We start from the raw sequence: 21,181 nt of genomic DNA, 5'->3' as shown, positions 1-21,181 counted from the left end.
AGGTCTCATTGGCATAAAGACCAGCTCTCTATCCACTAGACCATGGTTTCTCTATTTTCGTATCTGTCTGTTATTACAGGTCCATGGTTTCTCTATCTGTCTGTTATTACAGGGGTTGAACCTTTGATTTTATTAATATAGGGAGTTCCCAGGTGAGGAAACTCCATCTACCAGTGCAGATCAATATATTCTTGGCAACTGGGAGAGTTAGTTCTAGGGCCCTATGAGGAGAAGGAATTTTCCCAAGGCCATAAAGGTAGTTTGTGTCAAAAGGAGGGAGAGGAAGGAGAGGGAGTGAGCCTTTATATAGCACCTTTGATGCTGTGGTTGGAACTGTGCTGAGCACTTTAAAAATATCTCATTTTATCCTCACAACAAGCTAATGAGATAGGTTTTATCCCTTTTATACAGTTGAAGAAACTGAGGCAAACAAATGTTAAGTGACTTGCCCAAGGCCACACAGCTAATAAGTGACTGAGGCTGGACTGGAACTCCTGATTGCAGGCCTGATGCTCTACCACCTAGCTACTCCTTTGGGGAAAATGGGATTTGAACCCAGATATTCCTGGTTCCAAGGTGAACTCTCTATTGATTATAATATGCTACTTCAAAATAAAACTTTGAAAACGGAGAATCACCTCTATGGACAATTCAAATTAACAAAAATTGATTAAATACCTACTATGCAGAGGGCATTGTGATAAGTATTGGGAATAGAAAGATTAAAATGGCATGGTGTCTTCATAAAGGGAGAGTAAAGTCTACTACGTTGGTAACTGTGTGGGAGGGATATGATATGGCCAGAGTTAAATATAATAAGAAGTGGGGAGTGCTTGGAAACAAAAGAGAAATCCAGACAAGTTGCTCTAGGAATATAAGATATCTAAGAGGCTTTTGCTCAGGGAATTTGGGAAGTATCCGTGGAGAAAAAGGCAGTTGATATGAGCCAAGAAGGAATTCTAAAATGCAGAAATGAGAAGAAAGTACTTTTCTATGATATGCATTACATTAAAGGGAAAGCAAATGTATAGAGAGAGGAGTCAACATGCTGAGGTTAGGGAATAGCTAGCCACTAAGTCTGACTGGAATGTAGAATTCACAAAATAAGATGGTAAAGGTACATCACAGTCCAATCATGAAGGGCCTTAAATGCCAAGCTAAGAATTTTGTATTTTATCCCTAGAGGTAAAAGGGCACCATTAATAGTTTTTGGAAGACATTTGGTAGTTGTGTAGAGGATGTACTTGGAGAAGAAGAAAGAATGGTGATAAGTCTGAAGAGTGATGATGGCAGTGTGAATGGGGAAAATGAGATAGACACAAGGGATGTTGTAGAGAGAGGTAATATTGGTAGGACTTGATGACCAGTTGGATATGGGGGGAAGAAGCATAGGGAACAGTCAAAGACGATCAAGGTTTCAAGCCTTGAAGGTAATGAATTGGTCTTTGAACATCTGGAGTTTTAGAGGTGTTTGGACATCCAGTTAAAGATGCTGAGCACACTGTTGAGGGTGCAGAATTATGTGAGGCAGAAAAGAATTTTCAGAGAAAGGATTAAGGAGAGAGTCTAGATAGGAAGATATGAAGATTTGGGATTCAACTATGTAGAGGTCATCATTGAAACTATGAGATAGGATAAGATCAGCAATAGAGAGAAGGGAGGGGAGGACTCAGGTCAAACCCTGAGGTGAATGACAAAAGGTGACCAGATAGTAGAAGAAATAGAAGGCTTGGAAGAACTTTCCCACAGAAACAAAGTAACATGGATCATTGGAAAGGGCACTAGATTTGGAATCTGAGAAGCTGGGTTAAATCCTAGCTCTTCCCTTTTCAACCCACATGACATTTATACTGGACAACTCACTCAAATTCCTTTCAACTCCAATCAATGAACATCAAAAACATTTAGAAAGTATTTCTATGTGCCTAACATTGTGATGGGCATAAGTTATACAAAAACAAAAATGAAACAGTCCTTGTTTTCAAGAAACTTACCTGTGTAGGGGGAGATAACATGTATATTTAAGTATATCACCCCACCTCCCAAAAATCTGGTTGATGAAGCAAGCATTTCTTAAATGTCATCTGTGTGCCAGGAATTATTCTAAAAGTACTAGGGAAAAAACTCAAGAAAGAAAGATAAGTCTCTTCCCTTTGGGAGCATATATTCTAATGGGGATGGGGGGCAGGGAGGAACTATATATAGAGAGGATCTTGTAAGCAGTGGAGGGGATATGAACAACCTGTAGCGTGGAAATGGCCTCAAAGTGATATGGATTCCTTTACTGGGTCAGAATAAGGGAAGAGTGTGCCAATCAGAGCCCAGAGTAGAGTCTAAGTTTCTGGTGGGAAGAAGGTGAAAATGATGGCCAGAGTCAAGAAGATAGTCTATGGAAATGGCAGGGATGTGCGGCAGAGTCCTTGATAGTGTCAAGATAAATCCATGGTAATTTAGGCAGGAAGGGTCCCAGATCTTGTGGGGATCAGGAAAAGACTTATATCAAAGCTGAATGTCTTGTTGGAAGTTAGAGATTTTATGAGACAGGTTAAGGAGGGAGGAGAGCATGTGAGATGGCCAGGGGAGAGGAAATTGTGTGCAGTGTTCTTAATCTGCAATCTTCTACTCCTATGATGAGAAGATTCAGGAAGAAGGGCCTATTCAACAACATAGAAAACTACAGAAAGGATAAAAACAGAGTGTAAGGGCTTGAATGAAACAAATCAGGAATTGGAAAGAGATTTCCCTTTCTTGGATTTTAGGAGTGAAAGGTAGAAGAGATATGGGTTGATAGCTAGAGGGGATAGATGAATCAAAGAAAGAGACCATGCCTAGTTCTTGAAGAATGTGGAAAGTTTGCTATTTGTCCAGTTCTTCGTTTGCTATCTAAAATGAAATCTAGCTATTTAAGATGGAAATATGGTTAATTTTCAGATCCTTCATGTAAAATGTAGCTTTTTCTTAGTCATAATCAGAACAAATTCTAAGCATGCTTTGAAATTAATTTTCTTGGGAGTTTAAATATATGAACAGATTTTCTAATACTGTCTCGGTGGCTACTTCAAATTGAGCATAAGTAATGGCATTCCACAGAATCATTCCCTTGGAAGTACCTTAAGTAACACAGTGTTGCTCTGTTTGGATGAACTGTACGTTTATTAGTAGGAAAGATGTTAGCCTAGAGTTTATATGCAGCTGAAATATTTATAACAAGAAAAATAATCCTTTCAGAAAAGAAGATAAGTTTCACTTAATTTTATTATGTGATATTCCTTTTGAACACGAGATGCTTAATAGTATTTTTTAGAATTAAAATTAATATCTTAAGTATTTAATATTTGAGAAATTCTATTTAATAAAATACTTTTATACTTTAAAGACAATAGTATTTAAAAACATTCTCCTAACAGTTCTTCCTCAGTTTTAACTTGCCTTGTAATGAAGTTTCCAGCTGTCTTCATGGGCCTATTCATTTCTCCTAAGCTGTCATTCCTATCTGTTCATACTTTTAGCTGGGCTATGGAATGAATTAGATATAAAATCTCATAATATTTAAAAATATTCAAGAATTCTGTTTCCATAAGCACTAGAGCTTACTTTTAGCCTAGGTTGTAAGCACCCATTCCCCTGAGGTATGTTTTATCCTTCCAAATATATCTATTCGATTGCTATCGGATGAAGATTTACCAAAATTTAATAAATGGAAAATTTGTTAAAACTATACTATAAGCAGCAGTGCTGGTGGTGATGATTTTATTAATCTATTATAGTTTTTAAAAACCTTTTTCTTCTTCCCCTCCCTCACAAAGCTATCTGGAAGTATCTTGGATGTGTACAATGGCGACCAGGGGATTTCACCAGTTAATATGGGACTTACTAATGCTTCTTGTCCAAGAAGTCTACCCGTGAAAAGGGAAACGCCAGGTAATATAGCAATGCTATTTTTATATCCTATTAGAAATAGCAATGGGTCAAGTTTTGATAATATATTTGTTGAAACCATATGTGATGTGTGTTTGTTCGCACTATTGACACAGCCAGTTGAAACAGGGAAACGCAATGTATTCTTTTCCTTTTCTCACAACACAGGTTTTTCACTGGATAATCGGTTGATCAATCAACCAGGCTGAGATATTGGTCATTTGGGCAATGGATAATCCTATACCTAGGCTATGCCACATAAAATAATCTGATGGAAATTCTCCATTTTCAACTGCATCAAGGCCATAGCAAAATAATATTAGATTAAAAACAATAAATTAAATTGGTGAGATAATTAGGCCAGATGGTTATTTAGTGTCATGAGTAAATGAGTTGATGTTGTTCCACTTTCCAAGTGAAGCTGCTTTCATTTGTATTGTCATTACACCTAAGAGTAAGACTGGAGTTAGAATCACTTCTAATTCCCAGAACTAAAAAAAGAATTTAGTGTTCATCTCTTCTATTGTTATATTATATTACATAGCAGGAGATTACCCAGAGAACTTAAGGAATTTTCCCAAATCTAGTTGTTCTCAGAACCAAGACCCAGATTTCCTGACCTTTATCTAGTTCGACAAGAGTAAAATACAGTTAGAATTAAATGGTTACACTGACCTCTTGGTTTGGTAACTCAAAAATGATCTTCAAGACTATTTACATTAGAAGTACACTTAATTCTTTAGGGCATACCAATTTTTCCCACTTTGGATCCAAATGCCATAAATAGGCAAATCCTGCCTAATATAGTAAATCAGATCTATCTATGTATTTTTAAAAACACCTTTCAATAAGCCCATTTAAAGAAAATGAAAATATTGTATTAACAGGGTTATTTTTTTAAAGAAGTTATACTAAAGGATAGGAGAGTATTATTTACTAGAGAGGATATAATGAATGTTTCAAGATGAGGATCTTGAAAATCAAATAAATTTAAACTCAAGAAGATACAGAAATCTAAATTGACTTGAAAAATTTAGATAATAATAATAATTATAATATTTATGAAGACAAGGGAGAAAGGGCGCTCCTGTCAGTGATTGGTCTTCTGACCCCCTGGGCTTCCCATATGAGATTCTATGAATTACAGTTATGAATTGCTAGAAAAAGTTTAAAATTTGTAAATATTTAAATGAAAAATGCATGATTAGTGGGGTTATCTAAGTAAACAGCCTTTCACTTAATTTTAATCTTTTGATATTGCCATGATATACTAAGTAATGCTCTCCAAACTTAGGTAGAATCAAAGTCTATTTTAATAATATTGCTTTTGGTCAGAAACAGATACCCGGGCTCTGGCAAAAGAGAGGCAAAAAAAGGACAATCACAATCTCAGTGAGTATACTTATTTTTTTTAAATCAAAATAACTAGATAAAAAAGAATATGTTATTACTAAAATACTACACTACCTTTGTGGGACTTTTCTGTGAGGTTCCTCATATTAACTGAACATTAATTCATTGTATAGGTAAGGCAGAGAGGGAGAGAGAGAAATTTTGGAACTCAAAATTAGGCGGAATATACCTATACACTTAAAAAAATTTTGTTTCTTAATTGTGTGTAAAAATAATCTTACAAAAAATTTTAAAAAAAGATTAAGAATTGTTTTTACATGCAATTGAGAAAAAATAAAATTTAGAAAAGTATATGGGCATATTCTAATATCGTTAATTAGGTCAATTAAAACACAAAATGTTAGCTAAAATTATATTACAGGAAGCTGTTTTTCCATGGGAGGAAAGGTAGAAGGGAGAGGACCCATCATAAGTAGAAGAGTAGACAAAACATTACAACAAGGTTTCATGACTTTGCCAACAACATTGGGTTCCAAAACATTAATGAAATTATGGTGAAATAATGTATGTCCTAGCAACTTTGTATATAATATGCCTGGATTTTATTAAAGGTGATACTTAGAATGAACATAAGATCTTTTCGTATAATAAAAAATCCTGCTTTCCTTTCTTTATCACTTTTTGGTCAAAAACATACATACTGTATTGTGGCTCTTTCTCTTTGGAAAATCTGCAACCTTTAAAAGTAAGAGAAAGAAGAACAAAGTCTTCTCCTTCTGTTCTTGCTTCCTCTGACAATATTAAAGATGCCATAGTCCTGCCCTGTGTAATCCTTGCAAATATAGCTCAGATGAATGCATATTGGTTAACTGTATCATCTAATAAGTAGCTAAATTGAGAAAAAAGACAATTTTAAAAAGAGGGTGTTACCTTTCATAACACGTAACAAGTGTACAATATATTTAAATTCTCAAGTGAGCTTGACTAAATCAGCAGATGGTCTTATTGTCCAAGAAACCAAATTCAACAAAATGAGAAGAGTGAGGGGTGAGCTGTATGTAGGATGGTGTCTCTGCATAGACCATATATCCCTGGAATGTCTGTAGATGAGAAGCCCTCTTCAATAGAAGAAATTATTTTTTGACTTCAGTTCCCAGGATTGCATGTCTATGGGGACATCCACATATTCCACAAAGTAATGAAAGAACAACTTTCATATATTTGGAGCAATATTTGGTACTCATGGCTGGGCAGTGTCAATATTGTAAAAATGACAAGACTATCAAAGTTAATTTGCACTTTTAATATAGAGCACTGGCCCTGGAGTCAGGAGGACCTGAGTTCAAATCCAGCCTCAGACACTTAACGGAAAAAAAAAAAAAACTAGCCATGTGACCTTGGGCAAGTCACTTAACCCCAATTCCCCTACCTTCCCCTCCAATAAAAATTTACACTTTTAATGCTATACCAATCAAATTATCAAAGGGATATTTTATATAATTTGATAAAATAATGACAATTAGTTTAGAACAACAAAAGATCTAGAATATCAAGGGTAATGACAAAAAGAGGTAAAGACAAGGAGGAATAGCACTTTGAGACCTCAAACTATATTACTGGTATCAAAACTAGTTGGTGTAGGTTAAAAAATAGAAAGGCAGTTTAATGGAACAGAGTAGACAAAGGAGAATCAGAAACAATGGTATTCAATGAACCAATTTTTTTGTAAAGTGAAAAAAAATAACTTTGGAAAGAACTACCTATTTGATAAACACTGCTGGGAAAATTATGAAAATTATATTAACAGAATTAAGCTTAGATCAACACTATATTCCACAATATATCCTAAATGGATAAGTGACCATAATATTAAAGATCGTAGTATTTTTAAAAAATCATAGGAGAAGCAGATCATTCACAGCTATGGGTAGCAGATGTATTCTTAACCAGACAAGGGATAGAGGCAATTGCAGAAGATAAAATGGGATAACTTTTATTTTAAGAGACTGAAAAGCTACTACACAAATTTAACTCACCTAGATAAAAACAAAAGTCAAATGGGGGAAAAAATCTTTGTGTCAGATTTCTCTGGTAAGGGATAAGTACCAAAATGTATAAACAATTAGTAGATCTAGATGGTGGAAAAAGAAGGCTAGCTTTTTACCATATTTCCTCCATAAAAACACACCAAACAGAATTAGTCACAGTGAGTTATTTTTCCAGACTAGGGCAGCTTACGGTGATGGACAAAGAGATCTTAGGATACCGGGGAGAGAGTTTATCTACAAGTACTCCCAACAAGTAGCATTACAATGTCCAGGGACAGAAAGAGGACAGAAATTGAGCACTAGAGCAGAAAGAGATCTCAGAGATCTCTAAACTAGTACAGGGTACAGGAATAGGGGTCATCTGGTAGCTTGGTCACCCATTCCCCATTTCTGGGTCACAGGAGTAATGGCATGTGTGGGCTCCAGTGTGTACTGGGCAAGGAACAAGCTTCAGAAACAAAAGGTAGCTAATGTGGTTCTGTTTCCAAGAGGAGAGCAGAGACTTAATTTTAGCTTCTATCCCAAAATAGACGTATTCAGTGTAATAACCAGGACAGGGATCCCATATCAAAACAGAATATGCACTTCAGTCGATCTGAACCTGGAGAGTCTCTTGGTTAATAATGGTGGAATTGTCTACTAAATCTCCCATCTAGGCACAAACTAAAGGACAGAAACTTGGGTCAGGAACTTGCAGAGCTCAGATCAGGGGGTCTGTAAGCAGATCTCACCCTGGATCACATAACTTTGCGAGCACTGCAAGCAGCAGAAGCATATAAAGGGAAGCTCAGGTCAGACCTTCCCCAGAAATGCACAGAGCCCAGAACAAATCCAAAGGAAAAAAAAAAAACAGGTTAGAAGAATATGCAAATAAATACAGATCTAACCAAAAGCGATTTTTCTGTAACTATGTGGTCAAAGGAGATGAAGAAGTATTTCTCAAAAGAGAACTGAAAACTATTTACAACCACATGAAAGAATGTTCCAAAATACTAACAATAGAAGAAATGTAAATGAAAAGCAACCCCCAATTTCACCTCATATCCTGAAAATTGGCAAAAATGAACAAAAGATGGCAACAAGTCAAAGTTGGAGGTGTTGCAGAGAAATCAAAATACTAGTATGTTATTGGTAAAGTGATGAAATGGTACAATCATTTTGGAAAGCAGTTTGTAATTGTGCAATAAAGTGACCTAGAGATTCCATACCTGAGCTTATACTCCAAAGAAGTCATTGACAAGAAGAAAGTCTTCTTATACACCAAAATACTTAGAGCACCACTTTTTATGATACCAAAGAATTGGAAACAAAATAGATAGCCAGAAATTGGGGAATGACAACAAATTAAAGTATATGGATGTGATGGGATATTATTAACTGTGATGTAAGAATTGATTAATGTGATGATCAGAGAGAAGTAGGGAAAGATCTATGTGAACTGAGGCCGAGCAAGAAAGCAACATATGCAGTAATTAGAACAAAGTAATTGACAAGAATAGTCTCACACACATTCATACACACAAAATCAGAACAACACACAAAAACAAAACTTGCAAAATAATAAAGAACAAGCCTGGCTCTAAAAAAGAAATGTGAGAAGATGCCCCCACCTCACTTTTTTTGCAGGGATAGAAGGTCCATAAGTGTTGCATTTGCACATGTTCTTGGACTTTTAAAATGTATTGTTCAGTCATGCTGATTTTCCTCTTTTACTTTCTTAGAATTAAAAAAAAATACTATTCTTTATATGATGGGCTAGATGGAGTAGAGAATATACCAAAATTATATAATTTTGATATAGAAAACCAAATATAAAATATAATATAAATATATTTATAAAAGTATAAATGATATAAAAAACCAAAGACATCAATAAAAATCTTTTTTTAAAAGAGAAATTTCTGTTGTAGGGCAGATGGAAAGTTTAGGAATTCCTAAGAATATGGGAAAAGGCTGGTGGTTGACATTAGACTTTTCTTGGATGCATTTGATTGGCTAGTGCACAGCTTATCAAATGAGAAGACATGTAAAATGATTTGCAGACCCCAAATGCTAGCTCTCTAGCTCCCAGTTGTAGATAGAAGACAGAAATTCAGGGAGAAGAGAAAAAGAGTTGGAACCTAGAAACTGTGAGTTGCTAATGGTGTTAATGATAGTTAGGAGTTGGAAATGGGTTACATAAGAACAGCATAATGGGCTGCACTGACTTCACTGTTGTACCATGGCTATGATGAAGGATATCTTCCTATGTTATTTAATATTTACCTGGAGCATAGTACTCAGTAGCATTCAATATAAGGAAAGAAACTGGAAGGAAGTAGAAACTGCTATTAAGTCAGCTAACTGTGCTCACTATTCACTGACTTACTCAAGATTCTTTAAAAAGTAGCTGTTTCAGTAAATGACCCAAGCCAACTCAGACACCATTTAGTGGGAAGGATTATAATAATTCTAGGGCTATTTCTAAGTTAGAGTAATTTTTCTATTTCTTTGAAGGTCATGTGCTTGAATTTTTATGGGGACAAAACATGTTTCAAATTTGAATGTAATGGTGACATATTACAGTCCTGGCATTAGAGTGAAGAATGGCAGCTTATGGCTCAGTTCAGTATATTCAATTAAAATTTGAACTCTCTTGACTCTGGTCTTACCTTCCCTCCCCCTTCTCTGCAGTTTATATACTGTTATGGCCATTTGCAAACTCACAGAAACTCAGAGTAGAAAGAGACTTCACAGGGGACTCTTGAACCCCTCTTATAGACTTGGCATATCCAAATTACAGTTTACTCAGAAATCATACTGAAACTTATGGCCCCACTGACATAATTGGAGCCTTTATGGAGTGGTTCATTATCAGGCAAAGCCCCAGTGGACACTGGCCATATATGCAGGTGCTCTTGCAACATTGAGGCTCTAATGTTGGATAGTTCTCTGCTGTGCTGTCTATTACTCAAACCATGAACTAAAGTATGATACTTATCTCTTTAGAAATGGCTCTTCTTAGCCTTAGTACTAACAAAGAGACATCTCTGTATCTGTTCTCAACTTAATTCAACTGCTAATTGAATTCAAAGCTCAGGACATGTTACTGAACCATACTCATATGATTACTTTTCATCTATTGGAAAGGGACTTGATTTGGCAAGTGCTTGGTTACCTTATTATTATACTTGCCTCTTAATCCTAAATCAGGTAGGTTGCTTCTAGGTTTCTTCTATCTGGGTGGCTTAGATATTGAAAGGATCATTTAACTTAAAACAATATTGGTATCTGATTCTTCAGAGTTTTAATTGGAATCCCTGGCGCTCTGACTGCCTTACCTGTTTTTACTTTTTCATGCACTGGAGTAAAACATTTTTATAACATAACGAATTTAACAAATTATTTTTAACATTGAAAACATACACACTTTTCACACTAAAATTGTAATACATTTCCTAACATTCTCCATTCAACTTTAAAAACATACATGGAGAACACTGGGAATTAGATTTCTCTTTCTAATTGAGAAACCAAAATGGACATTTTTTAAGCTTTTTTTTTTTTTTTTGCTTTTTTTGGGGGAGGGCAATTGGGGTTAAGTGACTTGCCCAAGGTTACACGGCTAGGGTTTGTGTGTATGTGTGTTAAGTGTCTGAGGCCAGATCCAAACCCAGGTCCTACTGACTCCAGGGCCCATATCAATTCACTGCGGCACCTAGCCTCCCCCAAAATGGAAATTTTGCAGAGCACATTCTAATAACTCATGACATTTTGTGTATGTGAATTTTAAAAAAGAAACAAATAGATTGTGAAAGAGCTCAAGAGAGAATCCATCCTCCTATTTTGATGCAGTATAAAGCCTTTTTCACCTAGAACTGAATCTTATTCTTTGGAGTTTGTTTCATATATGGGGGGAATGTTTGGATTTGCTAATAGTTTATTAGTTAAGATACACTGTGAAATAATTTTCTTTTGTTATTCAGGCTTATCTTTAATTTTTCTTCTCTCAAAATTTTTAAGTGGTAGTACCTTTCTCCAAATAGTATCCATCAGAAAAACAATGGCACACAAAGAAACGCCACTGAGTTGAGAATCAATTATGCTCTACTTTTAGAGAAATCTTCGTGGGGTACTTCTAAAGGTGAATTCCTTTGACCATGATTTGCTTTGGAAAGTGTGCTCACTAAGATAGCTGATGAACTTACAGGTTTATGTTATCTTAGTGTCCTCAAGAACAGATCCAAGTAATTCTAAACTGTTTTATTGATCCTTCTCTTTCCTTTGTGTAGGTCTCTTCATCCCCTTTTTAGGATCACCGATTTGAAGAAGAAAGGGATCAGTTAGTATATCTTAATTTGAGAAAACCAATATCATGAAAGCACTAGTGACTTTCCCAGAGTCCCAATGTAGTAAGGGGGCAGAGGCAGGATTTGAACCAAGGTCCTCTGTCTTCAAATCTAGCATACTTTCCACAATGTACCGTCTTCTTCCTTTCTCAAAAAACTCAAGTCTATAAGTAAAATGAAATAATTTGCTTGAAATCAAGAATGATCAGTGGAAGACTCTACCAAGGCCATGATTAGTTAATATGGGAAAAGTCCATTTATTCACATAGTGGTTATTAAGCACCTATTGTGTATACTGTACACTATGAGAGACTATGAAACCAGAAGAAGGCAAAATCCATATGATAGAAGTTTTTAGTTGAATAATTTAATCTATTTAAATGCTTGCAGTAAACAGCAGCTCACAAAATGCTACCTTGCATTTTGAAAAGTTATAAATTAAAGTTGAACCTTATGGTGTAAGTTACCTAATAGTCACTATAATAACAGAAAAACATAACACTTTGCAATAAGTAGTTTGGATGCTCCTATTATACAACTAGCTCTTTCCTAGTTATTGTGAAGACCACAAAAGCAATGTTAGAGATGGTCCCTGCTTCTCCAGGGGTTTATAGTCTAGTTGGTATCAATATGTGTGTCAGCACACAATCAATACTGAAATAGATCTGTGAGCTCATCTAGGAGAGTAGTCTCTCCCATTAGTGGTAGACTACTTAAACTCTTGTTTAACTCCTGTTAAACTCTTGTCTGCTTCCATGTCTAAGTTCATCATAGGCTATCAGCCCAATGTTTTAGGATCCTTCCTTACTTTCTTTTAAAACTGTGAATACAACTGTGGAACCACAGGTTGGCTAATGATTATTGCTCTCATCACATGACTAGTCTATTTTTTTTCTTTTTTGTTCACATATTTTTGGAAAACAACTGTTTCTCATTTGTTATTCTTTATAGTGCTGCTGCCTTCTTAAGTCCATCATAAACTTCTCATGTTTATATGCGTATATACCCATTCACATATACACATAAAGTCAAAACTAATGTGGGTCTTAGACTATACAAGGTATAAAAAAAAAGAAAGGAAAAATTCACTTTAGGGACCTTAAAATAATGCAGTATCAGGATTTTTCTGGTTCTAGAACAATTACATCCATTTTTTTCTTTTGTCTATAACTTATTATGACTAAATTATAATCTTTGCCCACTGTTTTTCAAAGGTCTTAAAAAAGTTTACATCTAATCATAGCTGCACTATGCTTTAATGAGAATAATCAATAATGTTTCTTTTCTAATAGTTGAAAGAAGAAGAAGGTACAATATTAATTACCGAATCAAGGAGCTTGGCACTCTTATTCCAAAGTCTAATGATCCGTGAGTTCAACAATCATTTCTATAATAATGTCTATGCTTTCAATACTGGGGGAAAAATGGAAGAACCAATGACTAGAAAACTAGGTGACTCAAGGAAAAGATAAGGATATTACAGAAGCCCATTTTTAAAAATCCATTCCAGGCTGACAGCTGCTAATGGTCAATGTCATCCCTGAGAGTTGTTTTATCAATCTATAGGAAATGAGTAGGTTGTTTCCTTCTAGGTCTTAGTGAATTTCTCTATCTGGCATCATATTATCAATCTCAGTGGGAAGATCTTTAACCTGTTTGATAGTGATTCTGTACATCAATACAAAATATTGTTAGGTAATTTGGAGTAAACCTGAACTGTCTAATTGCCTCAAAGATCGGGAGCTATAGGAGAGAGAAAAGTTATTTATCTGAGTTTAACTCCTATAGCTCAAACAATAAGGTGAAGTTTTAAAACTTCTGTGGGATTATATAGACAGAACCTCAATGAAACTAAGTATTTGGTACTGTGCAACATAAGCAGCCTGTTCATTGAACACAGTCTTTACTTTTCAATTGATTGTGTTGTACTTACATACCAAGTCTTGGGAAGCTATCAATTCAAAATCTTTAAAGGCATTACATAAATTAATTTGATGCATGCTATTGTTAGATGATAGGCCTAGGACAATGGATTCATTTTACAATTGTCAAATAGAAAGCATGTAAAGATTCAAGATCTATCAATTCATCTATTGAAATCCTTTTCTTCCTTTGAGGTCCTGCTTAGATGCTCCCTCTTCCATTAAGTCTCCCCCAGTCACACAAGCTAAAAGTAAACTCAGCCTCCTTGAATTTTTTTTAAGAAAACTTTGTCTGGACCTCTCCTTCCTCCCATCAAATTCCATGTTAAGTTGTATTTATCTGCCTTTATGTTCTATACCCCTTTCTTACCCATTTGAATAAAAGTTTCTTGAATGTAAGAATTTTGAAATTTTTCATATTTTTTGTACTCACACCTAGGATAATGATTCTTCCCTAATAAATGTTTATTGAATTTAATTGCACTAATAGAGAATGTGTACAACCCATTACCACTAGAACTAATGAAAAATTTAAAAATTAATATTAGTGAACTAACAGAAGAACATGGAATAGGACTATAGCATTTAAATTTGAAAAAGCTGTTAGAGGTCATCTAGTCAACTTTCCCAGTCCAGATGAGGAAACTGAGTCACAGAGAAGGTGAGTGACTTCTCCAAGGTTATACTGCATTCTAATTCAGGTCACCTTTCTACTATGCCACACTCCTTATAACCTCTACTATACTCCTGACCCTTATTTTATAATTGAAAACTCAGAAGAAACAAAAAAAAATAGAAAAAGTAGGAGAAATACAAAGCTACATGATGGAATTTATTATAGGCTGGATTTAAAATATGGACCAAAAAAAGCTATGGACATAAAGGACAATAGGTTAACACGGGATAAAGTGAGGGGTCCCATTAACGATGGTTCAAACTCATTTTGTGCAATATGAAAAATAGATTTAATGTAGAAATGCATGCCTGAATAGGATGTTAATGAAGGAACATCACTTTGAACATTCCCTGGGTGTCTGTACCTTTAAAATTTTGAATAAAAACAATTTATTAGTTCTGTTGCATTATGTCATATGTAGGCAGATTTTTTTTAGTTTAATCATAAATATATTGATTTTATCCTCATAGACTCAATATGTAGCCTAGCTTCAGGCATTTTAAGAATACCTATTTTAGCCTTAAATATTTCCTTTATTGTAGAGAGGCAACATGAATAACATGTAGAGAACCAGTCTTAGAACCAGGAAGAGCTGGGTTAAAGTTCTGTCCCTGGTACATACTGGCTGTTTAAGCCTGGGCAAGTCACTTTTCAGTGATCTGGGCAAAACTCCAGACTGTAAATTGCAAAGACAGATTTGACATATATTAAAGATGGAATTTTCTCACCTGAGAAATCCCTATACCAATGAAATTACAGATCTGGTCCTTATCCTTATTTCTTTGACCAGATTACAAAACTGTAGTTTAGCCAAGGTTAACTGGACCCCAGGGTGCTGAATTTTATAGGGTGCTGACAGCTCTTGAAGGATTTTAGCACCACAGAAACAACAGAGCTTAGCACCTAGGAAGAATAATTAGTTGAAATAGGAAGCAACCCAGCACTTTTTGTGGTAGCAAAGAATTGAAAACAAAGTACATGTTGACCAGTCAGGGAATGACCAATCAAGAAGTGGTATGTGAATGTAATGGAATATTACTATGTGGTAAGAAATAATGTGTTTAAATGAATACAGAGAAGAATGGAAAGATCTATATGAAATGATGCAGAATGAAATAAGCAGCCCCCAAAACACAATACACAGTAACAATGACAATAACAATAACATAGCTAACATTTATATACCACTTACTATGTGCCAGGCCCTGTGCTAACCACTTTACAAGTATTATCTCATTTGATCCTCACAACAGCCTTAGCATATGGGTGCTATTACTATCTCCATTTTACAGATGAGGAAACTGAGGCAAACAGAGATTAAGTGGCTTGCTCATGGTCACAGAGCTAGTAAGTATCAGAAGCTGGATTTAACTCAGGCCTTCCTGACTCCAGAGCTCATGTTCATCCACTATGCTACCTGTTAATGTCCCTACACTGCAGCAACATAAACAGAACTACACACCAAAAAAATTAAAAATTGAATGGGGAGATATCAGATGACACCCCAAACTCACCATTTTCTGGAGGTGGGAGAATCGCAGCAGTTTCACATGGCACATGTTTTCAGGTCTTTTCAATGTTCAATCAATAGTAAGTTTTTTCCTCTCTAAAAAATACTATTTGTTATATGGGTTGGCTCTAGAAGGAAGGGAGGTGGAGAGACACTTGGGATAACTGTAGTGATGTAAGAAACAGAAGACATCATTAAAATATTATCAAAAAAAATTTTTAAAAGGGAGTTACCAAGTGGAAGGTTGTGGTGAGCACTTCATGTTTTTTTTTTCTATTCCCTTTCCACCTAAGTCACAGTATGCCCAGAAATAACATTGGAACCTCTATGGCTTCTCACCACCATAGCAGGTTGGAAACCATACTGATACCTGTCTCTGCCATAGAGGGTAATACTTTTATCAGATCTAAAAAAGATCTCCTAGTTATAATAACCTACAACATGGGTGGGGAACCTGTGGCCCCAAGGCCACAGGTTCCCAACCCCTGATCTACAAGATCACCCCAGCCTCATCTGAAGTTGTGGTGGTCGTTTTTAATTACTATGAGTTAATATATTATTATCTAGCTACTATTTTTACTACTTTGAAAAACAGAAGGGAGAGAGGATGGGCTGGGGGTGGAGGTGAGGGGAAGGGAGGAGACAAGGAGGTGGGAGAGAAACATCTTATGCTAAAGAGGAAGCGCAATGAGCTGTGTGGCCAGGAAACGTAGGCCCCAGTGGAAATGGGATTAGGATGGTGGCATGTGACTCAAAACTGCCTACTAATTTTATAATTTTACCTAGCTTACTCAAGCCTATGCCTGTATCTAGTTTAAATAATTCTGACAATCAAGCAGAGGGAGGAGAGGGTAAGGGATGCTAGTCAACATGTTAGTCTTGAGACTTAATTTTCTGAGAGAGAGAAAAAGGTCACTGCCAGGCAAGTATTTATTAAATGCTTACTATGTATGTGCTAAATAGTGCAAATAGAAAGAAAGACAAAAACATGGCCCTTGCCCTCACAGAGCTCCCATTCTAATGGGAGAGACACCATGCAAAGGACTGAACACATACAAGACAGATATAGGCTACACAGGAGGTAGTCTCAGAAAGAAATGCATTAGTGTTAAGGGGATTGAGGAAACACTCCTTGCATGTAGAAGATGGGATTTTAGCTAAATTTTGAGGGAAGCCAGGAGATAGAGTTAAGGAAGGAGAGCATTTCAGTCATGGGACACAGTTACAGAATTGGGAGATAGAGTCAGGTGTGAGGAATAGTAAAAAAGCAGGTGTTACTGGATCAGCAGGTATGTGGAAGGGTCAAGATATTGACACATTTCCAATTGTTTATTAGACATCTTCATTGGCTATGTACTCTGGCACATTAGAGAACCCCACATATCCAAAACCCAACTCATTAACATTTCCCCCAAACTAGTTCCTGTTTCTAATTTTCCTATTTCTCGAATATTCCTAAAGCATAGCTATCTTCATCCCCTGATCAAAAACTTTCAATGGTCCTCTCTTGCCTACTGAATACAATTTAAAATCCTTTTAAAATCCTTATTCTATCATCCAAAACCTTTCATGCTTTGACTCCTAACTCCCTTTCCATCCCACTTCACATATATGTATGTGCATGTGTGTATACACAATGTATAGTGCCAGGCTCCGTGTTAGCACTTTACAAGTATTCTCTCATTTGATCCTTGTAACAAGCCTTGAATCAGGAAGACCTGAGTTCAGATGTGTCCTAAGACATGTATTAGAAGTCTGACCTTGAACAAATCACTCAACCCTGTTTGCCTCAGTTTCCTTATGTGTAAAATGAGCCAGAGAAGGAAATGGCAAACTACTCTAGTATATTTGCCAAGAAAACCCAAACAGGATCATGAAGAGTCAAGAGATGACCGAACAACAACAGTGGGGTGGGTTACCTAGAGCATTGATGGGTGTAATGATTTTCTAGAGGGTCATAAAGGTAGTGTGTGTCAGAGGGAAGAATTAAATCTAGGTTTTCTGGATGTAGGGGCAGCTTTCTATGCACTAAGCCACACTGCCTCTTCCAGGTACATTTTATTTTATTTTTATAGGAAGGGAAACAAAGGTCAGAGAAATTATAACTTGCCCCTGATCATGTAGATGGTATATACCTAAGCCAACACTTGAACTGAAATCTTGACTCTAAGAGCAGTGTTAGAATTATGTGAATATCTTTTTGTTTCATTGGAAAGAAAATATGGTATTACAAGCAGAAAAGTATATAGGTGAAAAATATGACATGGGAAAAAAAGACATACCATGAAGCAGTACTTTTACTAATGAGGAAGCTATTTGACAATCTCTCTATCACTTAAACTTGTCATGTAGGAGCTGTCCTATCACAAAAAAGAGGTTTTTTTTTTCAATCTTTAGGGATTTTCCACCATCATCGTTGTTTTCTCAGGTTGTTTAAATGGTGACACAATGAAAAAAAAAAGAATCCTCATTCAGTATACTCTCGTTGGTCTTTTCTCATGATACTAGACAATCACCATAATTTATACATTACAAAATTGATTAGTTTAAATCCATGAAATTGATTTATTTTTTTCCTTGACTGTCTTCATAAGTGGCCTTAGTCTTGGGTATATATGAAAGATGGGAGTGACAGGAGTGAAACCATACTTTTGAATCTTGAAAAATACTTTAATTTCTGTCGGGGGATGGAGGAGAGAAGGGAAGGGGAGAAATGTTTTATTTTTCAAAAATATTCCTGCATAAGTTATCCTGAGCCATTATTTTAGAAAAGATTTGGTATTACAGAGCAATCAGGTGCCACTCACTGGTCACTAGCTGCTAGCAGAATTGCAGTAGCACAAAAGAAACATGAGATACATCTCCACTCCAAATGTTCTTATGGACTCTTCAACCTGTGGTAGAGCCTTCTGAGTTCCTATTGGTCCGATTAGCTACAATTGGATACACTGTACTTGACCCCAACATAGTGACGTTATTTTTGTCCTCCAGAACAAAGGGCAACCACCAACCAACTAGCTTCTTAAAATTCCCTTAAGTGACAGGTGAAAATTGCTTAAATAGATTGAAAACACTTACAGGATTTTTTTAAAAATCAATTTTAAAGTCAGTCTTTTTGAAGTTTTATTTTGTAAGGGGTAACCCTGTAATACGTTGAAGATAAGAACTATCTATAGTTCTTTTCCATAGTTATATAGTTCCTACCACCATTCTGAAAGATTTAAATCATGGAATAGCCTTTAAATCAGCCTAGAAGATTTTTTATTTTAACATAGGAACGGTGAGATGGTTCAAGAGCTAACATCTTGTGGCTTCTCTGCTCGTACTTACATCTTTAGGGTCTGGAGTCTACCATATTTTTCAACCACAGGTCCTATCCTATGTAATGTAAAAGTGGCCAGTGTTCCCTCTAGGATAACAGAGTCAGAGATGGAAGGGACCTTACAGCCATCCAATCCAATTCTCTCATTTTAATAATGAGGAAAAGAAGACTTGAGGAGGTTAAGTGATTTGTCCAAGGTCACACTGGTGACATTAAGTGGCAGGAATGAAATTCCAACACAGATCTCTCTGACATTAATTCTTTTTGTGTTGTACCATGATGCTTACCGCTACTGCCAAGTAAGAATGTGGGAGGGGTTAATGTGGTAAGACCAAAAGAGATTATGCTTCTAAAAAGAAGTGACAGAAATTGTGGCTTCCCTCCAAACCTTTATAATGTGACTGATGGAGGACACATTCCCAGTGCATCTGTGAAGAAGAGAACCAACCCTAGCAGTAATTTGACTTTCACATCATTTTCAGTGATTTTAAAAGTCATTTTCCTTTGCACAACAGCTACAGTGATTGGCTATATGTTGTCTACACATAATACAGAAATTATTCATTTGCATGCTAGATGGCATACATTCTACACATTACCACTCAACCTCCAAGACTATGTATACTATGTTTCAATGTGATTCATATATAGTCTATGGGAATGAAACTCAGCATGCCTCAAAAAACAGGCATAGGAAGAAATCCAATTTTATTCTTGTCTTATGTGTTTATTTATGCTCCATTAAAAAAGCCCTACTGCCTATCAGCTAGAAATTCAGTAAACTTTTACCACTAGATCTTCTCCTTAAGGTATGCCCGCTTTCTAGTGCATACATGCAAATACTCATCTGGCATTGACTCTACTGATAGATGTTCTCAGGAATTAAAATCTATGGTCTGTTCCATGTTTTCAGATTTGGAATTTCTTCTGTAATAAAAATATATGTGTTTTAATAAAATGCACATTTCTTTCATGCAAACCTGAAAGATTAACAGGAAGTGAGAAGCAGGGTGTTGTAGTGGAAAGCACATTGGACTAGGAATCAGGAGGCCATGGTTTTAATGCTAATCCTTCCACTAATTAATGTACCTGACCTTGGACAGGTCACAACCTTCCTGAGTCCCAGGTTTCTCATCAGTAGAAGAGGCATGGACAAGCTAAACTAATCTATGGCTCCTGATTGCTCTAGAATTCCATGATTTTGAGCCTTTTGTTTTCATATCATTTAGTCTTTTAAAATACCTGGTTTCAAATGAACAACTAGCATTTTCAACCATTTTGTTGCATTTCATAAGGAAAGTTTTGCTAAATCATTTAAGAAAGTTTTGTTTTATTAGAGACATAATACAAAACCACTAAACTCTGTGGTTTGTCTTTTCCGCAATCAATGAGGATCAGCACTCGTATGGACCTTTTTTTATTATTTTTTTCTGACAAGCATAAAAGCAACCTTATTAGAAAGTCAGGTAAAAAGAGTAGTATATTTGAAATGATCTTAAAAAATTTAGGCTTAAGTCCTCAGTAATGTACATTTCCTAGTTCATTAATGCAGAAATACTGCACATAGATTTTAATCTCAGAGTTAATAATAAAAGCAATTTTCACTAAAAATATAAAAACTGTAATGGTAGAATCATGATATTGCATTTAGCTCTCCCACAAAAAGTCACTTTATTACTTTCTTTTGACACTTATTTTCATTCAGGGATTAATTTTACTATATAAGGGCTTCTTAACTATTCTATTAAAATTTCTATTCAGAAGCAATAATATCTAAGAGTGAATAATAGTCATGTAAATCATTATTTCATATTAATGTAAAAGATTTTGTAAGTTCTTATGAATTCTGCTGACATGCACAATTGTGAAAAGGTTATCTCTACATTCCGCAGTGATATGCGCTGGAACAAAGGAACGATTTTAAAAGCATCAGTGGAGTACATCAAGTGGTTACAAAAAGAACAACAGAGAGCCCGAGAATTAGAACACAGGCAGAAGAAATTAGAGCTGGTTAACCGACAGCTTCTACTTCGGATTCAGGTTTTTATAAGAATGTTGCCATGAACCGCGAAGCTTATGCACCATTTTCCCGTCATCGGTTTTA

The 21,181-nt window shown here is 35.7% G+C and overlaps 1 protein-coding gene across 6 annotated transcripts in view; it reads left to right on the top strand.

Moving 5' to 3' along the window:
- The window catches only part of TFEC (transcription factor EC), a 258,690-nt gene that overhangs the window by 231,232 nt on the left and 6,277 nt on the right, over window positions 1–21,181 (top strand). For 4 of the 6 annotated variants that reach the window (XM_069107072.1, XM_069107070.1, XM_069107068.1 and 1 more), the window contains 4 exons: window positions 3,807–3,921; window positions 5,254–5,310; window positions 12,940–13,015; window positions 20,970–21,117. In XM_069107072.1, coding sequence (XP_068963173.1) covers window positions 3,807–3,921; window positions 5,254–5,310; window positions 12,940–13,015; window positions 20,970–21,117 — 396 coding nt within the window. The remainder of the gene's footprint in view (window positions 1–3,806; window positions 3,922–5,253; window positions 5,311–12,939; window positions 13,016–20,969; window positions 21,118–21,181) is intronic. The other 2 variants (XM_069107069.1, XM_069107071.1) reach the window with 2 other exon arrangements.

The sequence above is a fragment of the Petaurus breviceps genome, unplaced genomic scaffold (assembly GCF_028583685.1).
Source record: "Petaurus breviceps papuanus isolate PSGF00001 unplaced genomic scaffold, PetGlider_PUasm1.0 84, whole genome shotgun sequence".
NCBI classification, from domain to species: Eukaryota; Metazoa; Chordata; class Mammalia; order Diprotodontia; family Petauridae; genus Petaurus; species Petaurus breviceps.
The sequence above is the reverse complement of the archived record's forward strand: the minus strand, read 5'-3'. Positions and strand labels throughout refer to the sequence as shown.